At 32.3% G+C, this 9355-nt stretch overlaps 1 protein-coding gene across 2 annotated transcripts in view; it reads left to right on the top strand.

Annotated features, from left to right (window-relative positions):
- Positions 1-2956: 2956 nt before the first annotated feature.
- The window catches only part of Cad89D (cadherin-89D), a 58087-nt gene continuing 51688 nt past the window's right edge, over positions 2957-9355 (top strand). The window contains exons 1-2 of one of the 2 annotated variants that reach the window (XM_065357157.1): positions 2957-3368; positions 8943-9107. In XM_065357157.1, the coding sequence (XP_065213229.1) occupies positions 9050-9107 (58 nt within the window). In that variant the 5' untranslated portion in view covers positions 2957-3368; positions 8943-9049. The remainder of the gene's footprint in view (positions 3369-8942; positions 9108-9355) is intronic. The other variant, XM_065357158.1, reaches the window with a different exon arrangement.

The following is a 9355-nucleotide window of genomic DNA, read 5'->3' as shown; positions in this document are numbered from 1 at the left end:
AAAAATCAATTAAAAAAAATTTCAGACCCCGCATATCTCCCTCCAAAGGACACATCCAGCGCTATAAATTTTTCTGAGCGACTTTCAATTCAAACTGAAGATTTCCACCGAATTTGGAAACAATCCTTTGATATTGATTATGAACAATTTAGGAAGGAACTTGGCTCTGTGTGTTTTTTGACACTTTTTTTCAAAGCTCTGATAATAAAAGTCGAATCATGTTCAAATGTTCTTAAATTGAGGCAGTTTCAAAATCTTAATAAATCCTCAATAGGTAGTAGATTTAAGAAATAACCCCCCCCCCCCCTTAAAAAAAGAAACATACCAAAAAATGTCTCAAAAATTGGAAAAATATTCATATCAAGTGCTGCTGAGTATTCTGTACCATATTTTAATAAAATTGAATAATGATTTTTTTCATCATGGTTGGATTTTTTTTGAAAGAGGAAAATTTGAAAAAAAAAAACAATATATACAACAATAAAATTAAAAATTTTAAATACAGAAAAAAATCGAAAAATTGTACCAAAAAAAATGTTACCTAAAAGAATAAAGATATTTTCGTTAATTGGAATGTCGAAAAATTAAGTGTACCTATAGTTGTTTCTTTCACTATTTTGACAAAAAGTATGCGCTATTTTCATAATTTTTATATTTTCAATTCAGATCATCTCAATTTTTTGACGTTTTAAAGTAACATCAGTAGCCTATGTCATCTTAAGATGGATCAAGAAAAATGATCGAAGGATTTTGATTAAATCCAGTGAAGATTTCCATTTTGAGTTTGAAGTCACCCAGAAAAATTTTTAGCTCCAGAGGTGCCTCTTTAAGGGAGGTATAGGCTCCCAAAGAGGAAGCATAATAATTTTCGAAATAAATGGCTTTTGGAATAAACGACTCAGTTCCAAATGGTAGTAGGTGAATTTTTTCATCAATAAGTAGTTCAAATTTCAAAAAATCAAGAAAAATAATTTTTAAAAAACACAATTTTTTCAATTTTTCAAAATGAACAATGATTACGAAAAAATTTGCACGGATATGAATTCTAAATATTCTTCTAGTTTCAGAAATGATATCTTTCGATGTTTTTACATAATTTATGCGAAATATGTGAGAGGAGAAAATTTTCAAAACACGAATTTACCTAAAATATTCGTATACGATTTTCAAATTTTTAACTACTCAGAAAACCCCCAAAAGTGGTTTTGGATTTTGATAGAAACGACCCAGATCGACACAGAATCACAAATACTGTCTTTTAGAATTGGGTCATTTTTTCCAAAACAAGTTGAGTAGGGATTAGAGCAAAAAAAAATGATTTTTTTTGCTGAAAATGTGTCCTCTCTTTGAGGACCTTTATTTCCTCTCCGGGGGTAATACCGAAGCTACAATAGTTTTGGGTCACTTTCAATTCAAAAATAAAGGTTTCCACTGAATTTTGTCAAACTCCTCCAACATTTTTCCCCCCACGATCCAAAAATATCCCAAGTTCAATAACATTTCTATCTTTAAAAAAGACGAACAGAAACTACGTAATACCAATACCTAATAATATTCTGGAAGTCATATTGAAAATGGATGAAAAATTGTAGAAGTGTACGAATTTAATAAGAAAATGAAAGTTTTTCAATTTAAATTTTTTTGTTTTTTGTTTGACAGTGAAAAAGTTTTCGATGATTGGAGAACGAGTAGGGGGAGAGGAGCATGAGAAAAAATTAGATACTCAAGTACACTACTTAAATACCTATAGGCGTAGGAATTAGTTTAAATAAATAAAAATTATTCTTCAACATTCATTAAATCAAGTTTTAAAAAAGGGAATCATCTTTCGACGCAGTGGACGTCTATTTAACACCGTTAAATTTTTAATTTACTAATAATAGCTTACGAGGATTGGAAACCACGTACCTAGACCTATGTACGTATCTATCTACAGTATTAAACATATAGAAAATGGGCGGACGACCTTTACTCGTAATCTTCACAATCATCTTTCGATCGTGATTAGCTACAGATACTGTACTACCATCCTATTATTTAAATTGCAACTAGCATCTCTAGCAGCGTGTACGAACAGGATATCGGTGCTTAGTTTGCGAGTTTAATGAAATCAATACGTCTTGTCTCGTTCACGTTTTCAAAGTGAGCTTTTAGAAATTCAACACGAATGCGAAACTAGAAAATTTTTTTCACCATTCAAAGACTATACGAGATTTGCAAGTAAAACCTTCTCGATGGCAAAGCGAAGTCTCTATTCATTTCTTCGGCTCATTTGGACGCCTTAACGGTAATTATCATATCAGAGCGAGTCTAAAGGCATCCTAGCGTGAGCTTCTGTATTTATTGGTATGTATAGGCTGGCTATTTATAAAATACTCGCTCATTTTAATACGCGTGAAAATATCGGTCAATATTTATCATGACCTTGAAAAATACTTTTCTCGGTCTTGAAAATAAAAACGAAACAAGAAAGTAGATTGAATTGTTTACCTACGTAGGTATTCATTTCTTTGATTTTGAAATTTCGCCAAGCTCTTGAAATCTTAATACTCGAATCATACGAGTAAAATTTTATTCAGTGAGAGGAGAGTGGAAAGAGGTACAGAAAAATCATATCCATTGAATTATGGGTAGGTAAAGTACTTAGCTTGTAAGATCGGAATTTAAATCGAAATCGCATCTTTTGAAACCTACGAGTACCTGCGAGAAATTACGCGTAAATCTTTCTCAATTTCTAATTCAAGTCTAACTCATCGAAGAAAACGCATGTCGCATATACATACATAATATGTATGTACGTTCGTACTAGTAGGCAGGTAGTAGGCACGTAGATTTTTACAAATCCCCCATATTAAAGGTAATATACACAGGTGCATCGGAAACTACTGTTTGGAATCTATTAACGCGTGCGAACGTACTCTCGAGAAGAGTATTATAGTAATGTAATGTACCACCATACTTACACCAGAGCCAGACTTTGGTAGACGATACAAGAGGGGAACAAGAGTGCACATTTCCTACGTCCCACAAGATTTACCTAGACGAGCCATGTTATAGTTGAAAGAACGTTTAATCGGTACTTCGTAGTAGACGATATCGACAAGTGGAACGAACGTTTCGCGCGTTCTTTTTTTCTCACCGACTTTCGTAAACCTAAACGCGTGTATACGATAATTCGATACGAATATTGATAGAAAAAAATCGGTCGTTTTTGAATAGTTCGAATTTAAAGTGCGGTGTTTGTATTGTGAGTGGTTTTTTAAAAAGTTTGGTTTGTTCGCGTTCTGTACGTCAAGTTACGATTTAGTTTCACTTATTTCATTGGAATTTATGATCGATTTAATTTGGAGTGATCGACGAGCCAAAAGGTAAGATTTTCGTGGATTTTTAAATTTAATCAATTTCATTCGTAATTCATGCGAGTATTTGAAATTTTGTTCGAGAACATTGTTTCGAAATGTGCCTTGAGATGTGTACTTACTCTAAAGCACATTTGTACTCAAACGTTGAAAACTTCTGAAGCAAGTTTCAGCAGCTCAAGTTCATTTTTGAATTTCGAACCAATTTTTGGAAATCTCAAATTTGCACAATGCAAAGTAATCAAATTAATGTACCGAGATGTTAACCAGTCCCTAAGACTCACGTGCTATGTCAGCTGATTGCAATTTTCAGCCTCGTCCAGCAGGGGGACTTTTTGATGTGTCAACAAAGTACGAGTATAATCGCTGATGTCTGAAATTTTTTGAAATTTGTCCATCTCATTTCAGCAAGCGTTGCTTGGAATCTCTGCTTGGAATTTTCTGACAACATTGGTACACACTTCGCTGCCGAATTGATTTTGAGAATCGTAGGGGAAATATGGGGTGAAAATCAATGAGGAGTTGAAGGTTTCAAACGCACTAGAAGAAGCCAAAAATGGATAGAGAATTTTTTGACCCAGTGAAGAAAGTTTCATCACTCTTGAAAACATGTTTTTTTGCTCATTTTTTGGCATTATTTTATTTTATTTTTTATTTTATAATTTTGGTCTCTCCAACAGCCAGAAGCCATCTAAACCTTAAGCAACAAAATCCATTTTTTTCATTTTCCAGGAATTTTTTTAAAATAGTGCAAACAGTTGATGATGGCATAATTTATTAATTTCACAAAAAAAAGAGCAAATTTTGAGATAAAAATCTGAAATCCCTCTCCCATCAAATCAATTGAAACCATTTCAAAGTCAATTTGAAGCCTTCAGCAAAAGTTGATTTTTTTCAGCGTTTTAAAATTGCTGCAGGATGCGTAGAAATCACTTTTGACAACTGAAATGGTATCTAATCCTGTAAAAAATTCAAAGTCCAGAGCCTCCAGTAGCTACAAAGATGATTACACTACCTCCTAGAATATTCTAGAATGTTCTGGCTAAAATACGAAAGTTTGCTAGAAGCTCTAGGTTTACTCGAAAGTGATTTCGTTCAATTTGAGGGGGGGATAGACATTAGACATAGACTTGACGATACAAATTTATTTACAGATTTTCATCTCAACATTTAGAGTTACCAAATTTCAGCTTTTTGTACGTAACTACCGGGTGAAAGGAAAAAGACGAAGAGGAGCATAAAATCATTGAACAAATTAATCAATAATATTGGAAAAATCACCGACACTGAAAACGAAATTTTCAAATGTTTCATTTCTTCATTTTGGACGACTTTTGAGCTGAAATGAATAGCTCAACAGTAAAACCATTTACGTATACATTTTTCTAACAAATTACTAGACTAAAAATAAATAATGCGATAATTAGCAAAACGTTTTCACTTTTCTCTCAAAATTTGCAACAGGCTCAAAAAACCTGAATAATGCCTGCAATCAATTTTGAAGCTCATAATTTGACAAAAACCAAAATTTAAAATATCCATAATACTGAAATTTATAATTCACACCATAACATCTTTTGAAAATTTTCTGCAGTTGACTCATTCGGACTCAAGGGTGGATAGTACGTATAACTATTAGAAATTTTATGAATTTTCAAAAATTGAAAACTCACAGATCCGTGCAGACTTAATTCTTTTAAAAATATTAAAAAATATAGAGGCTTTTCGTTAAGTGAGCATTATAAATGAGACTTTCGTAACACTTTAAGAAATTGGCGATAAAATTTTAAAAATAGATTTGGAGAGATGATAACTTGAAAAGAGCAAGATGAAGATTCCTCGAAGAAGTAGGGTTTAATGAGCAAGAATTGCAGATTCATTTTCAAGTGAAAATTAAAGAAAATACATTTATACTTCCAGTTCAAAATCAGATTTCTGGATGTTTCCTCGAAAATTTAATTTTTTGCAAACAGCTTTTCAAACCTACTATTTTAGCAACTTTTTAAAGGTAGTTATAGTGAGGAACTCACGCAGAAAAATAGTTCTGGAAAAAGTTTTTTTTTTCTGATTAAGGACATTTTTTTCATAAAAATTCAATGAAAAAAAAATTGCTCGCTTTACTGGCTTTGATTTTAAAAAAATTCAATTTTAATTTGAAATTATAAACAAAATATCTAATCATGGCAAGTATTCTTATGTCATCTTGATGTCTTCAAGTTGGAGGATAGATAAAAAATGCAAAAGGGCATCGATCCTGAGACTTTTTTTAAAAAATCTTTAAGAAACATTTCATGGTTTTCTGACAGGGTGGGGAGAGCAGGTCCTGCTTTCAGTCCTTGCAATTTCAAAAGAAGATTTTTTTTTTGGGGTGTTTATAATTACAAGATTATTACACCCGTAGAGGGGGAGGGGTTAGATTTGGTTTGTGAGGTTGATGTTTTTTATTAGGGAGATGAATTTTTGTATTTTACAGGGTTACACCTTTTAGTACCTAATATGTTACATCTCAAAAAAATCACATTTTATGATTAAGGTATGAACAAATTTCATTTGATTTGAACGAAATTGAATTTCTTTGAGTTTTAGTTGCAAACAAACAAAAAAATACTCAAGTATGACAACTGTTTTCACAAAAAAGAGGTTTTTTGAGGTTTCACATTTTTTACTAAAAACATTCTTTCATGTTATTAGATTTTTGTTTTTTTTTTCAAGACCTTCTGTTATTTCAAGTAGGTACTTATAGACACACAATGTCTAATCGTCATTTTTCGATGGAGACTGTCCACTGTCAAATAGCCATTAAAAAGTGTAAAATTCTCAAAATCAATTTTTTGTAGGTGTAATCAATCTTATTACTCCAAAGGTTCGACATGCCCACAAGAAGTGTTTTTCTTGTTTTTACGAGTACCTTCAAACTTGCCAGATTTGTGAGCCAAATTCGATTATCCATTCTTGTAGATAAATTCCTCATCCTTTGTTATGAAGGGGGGGGGGGAGGATTCAGTCAACGTTGTAGAGAAATCACCTTCCAAAACTTATTAAAACAATCAGTTACCTGAGAAGGACATTTGGGAAAAAATTTGAAAAGAAGTAAAGATTCGATCAAAAAAATTAAATAATCTGCCATTCAGTGACATAGTCTTGATAGCTTCAGAAAACAAGAGTACCTACCTGTACCTACCTATACCGATGTGAATTTTAAAAAACTGAAAAATTGAAACGATTTTTAAAATTATCTCTCAAGGTGGGAGATTATTCAACAAACAAAAATTTGAAAAAAATAAAGCAAGAAAATCAACGTTTTTCAATAGTAATTTTTGAGCACTTTATAATCAATCTTGGTATGATTGAGTTACTTGTTTTTAATAAAAAATAGTACTTGTATCATATATTTGAAGGTGAAAATTTGATTTGCTCTGAAAGAGTTAATATTTGTCAACTTCACTGCCTGGCTGAAAAACCATTACGTATAGAGTAGACCTTCCTTGCTTCCTCCCTTGTTCTGTTCTAGTCAATAGTTCTTGTCCAACCTATTCTTTTAAATCATTCAACTTTCAGGAGACGAGACGGGACGATAGGAAGGTGAAAAGGTACATCATCTACTACCAATTTATCTACTTAAATTTCACTTTTTTCATTCTCAATGAAAAAAATGATGTTGAGCTTTCTCATAAGTATCTACTAGATTCACTTCCCATAGATATGTGATTTTACCTACCTAGCTCACCAGAAACCATAGCGTAGCTGTACATCCAAATTTACCAATATTCATCGCAGGTTAACTCGATCATTAATCCAATTAATCTTTCACACGACTCCACCTTTTTAAAACCGATCATTACGAAATTATTTTCACTCGCATGATATAAGGAAATACACCTCAAAAGGGTACCATTATGTGTATTTTTCAACTTTTATATCCTATGTACATTAGGTAGGTACTCGTATTACTCGATCAAATAAAATAAATAAATGAATAGGAAGGAAGATCTCCCAAAACATCCCAAGTATAATACCTGGTATCGGTACTTTTGGTCGTATGTAATTAATCAAACGTGTAACTAATTTCAATTAATTACATCGAGTTATATATGACAACGTAATACGTATCGTGGGCCTGTATTAACTCCTACAATACAATATTGCAAACGATTACCGAAGTACCTAGCTGCCTACTGCAGTCGAATGTGTATGACTTTCGCCGTATCCGCATCCGTGCTGCGTATGTCGAGTTAATTATAAAAATACATAGGTTTATGCGAGTCTTAATTGGTCGTTACACTATTAAGCGCGTTTTTTTTTCACTATGGCGTTTTAGAAAACGTCAAAATGCCCATTATCACGAGCATTATTAAATTTAGTCCAGGTACGTGTTTAAAAAAAAAAAAAGATGTTGAACAGGCGTACTATCTATTAGGTTATAGATATACTGTAGGTGGCACTTTATAGTACCTATACCTTTAAAATATAATTTTCCCATCTATTCAATTAAACAATCGCTGAAACATTTTAAATAACTTTCAATAATTTCAATATTGTACTCGTCGTCTTGCTGGTCGGCGTAGAATCTCGATAGAAATTCATTTCAGGCGTCGCGACAACATCGACACAACAGAGACGACCTAGCTAATTACACAGCTACCGTAAATAAAACAGCCTACTATACATTATAGGTACTTATATTTTCTAGCGATATATATATATAGGTAAGGTGTCATTACTCGTAAGTAAAAAGATGACCGCTTCCAAAGAGATGGGATTTTTATAAGTAAGAAAATATGTCAATTAAGAATTCTCATTTTTACCTATCACCCCGCTACGTCATCTCCCATGTCTAATATAGTTTAAGAGTTTATGCGCCGTCGAGCCTCAAAATGTAAACATTTACCAGTATTTTTTCACTTTGCTAGAATTTATTAACTTTCTGCCATAAGTCCAATCGTCGGATTACCATAAATAGGTAATCTGTCACATGAATAAAAACTCAACGTATCCGCAAACGACTTGGCGACTACTAGAAAAAATTAAAATGTCCATTATTCGAACCTATATTTGTCAAAGTCACAAAGAGAAAAAACAAACTAGAAATTGTACCTATGAATTTTTTTCTCCTTAAGTATACTTTCAGCTGGTGATATGAATTAAAATTTCCATATCGAGGATGATAATTTTTAGCATTTTTTTTTACTCGGTTTAACAAAAATATAGAATATGGATACGATGCGACGCGACGGTACTAATTATAAATTCATATTCTTAGGTAGGTACATATAGTCGTGTTAAATTAAGTGGAAATGGCCCAGTGTGCGCGAAATGTTGATAGGAAATCTCTTAGTAGGTAACTTATTGTAAAACGCTCCGCTAATTTAGCGAATTTATACGCCATATCGTATAAATGTTTACTTTGTACAGTGGCCATCCATGTAGGTAAATCAAATGGTCGTGTATTGTTTTGTAGGCCACCAACTCGACTATAGGTTTCAACGATATACGTATAATTTGTGTAGATGGAGAGGAAGTGTATTTTTATTCTAAAATTTTGAAATAAATGATTATTATAAGAGGTATTTCTGTGGATTTCAGATGATCCTGATACATCGTCTTGAACAGATTGGGAGTTGAAAATCAACCACCGTTGCAGAAATGTTTGACATGAAATCATTTGCGGTAGAATTTTCCATTTTATCGATATGATACATATGTCGGTAACTGTACTATGGCTGCTTGCAATATCAAAATTAGTTTACGGTGAGTTTTCATTGTTTACCTACCTATACTTGTTTAAAACCTTGAAAAAAATTAATCGAATAAAACAGCTAACACATTTTTATCATCCTGGAAAAATAAAAAAATCCAAAAATTCACTTTTCGCTGCAACGCTAGACTAAGAAAAATGTAAAACTGCCAGAGAAAAAAAATCGTTCAAAGCATTTTTCGATTTTTTTTTCAAATTTCTTCTACAGAATCGGTTTTACCAAATTTGTTTTGCAGCTATC

This window comes from Planococcus citri, chromosome 3 (genome assembly GCF_950023065.1).
Source record: "Planococcus citri chromosome 3, ihPlaCitr1.1, whole genome shotgun sequence".
Taxonomy (NCBI): Eukaryota; Metazoa; Arthropoda; class Insecta; order Hemiptera; family Pseudococcidae; genus Planococcus; species Planococcus citri.
Note: the sequence above shows the minus strand (reverse complement) of the source record. Positions and strands in the feature narration are given on the sequence as shown.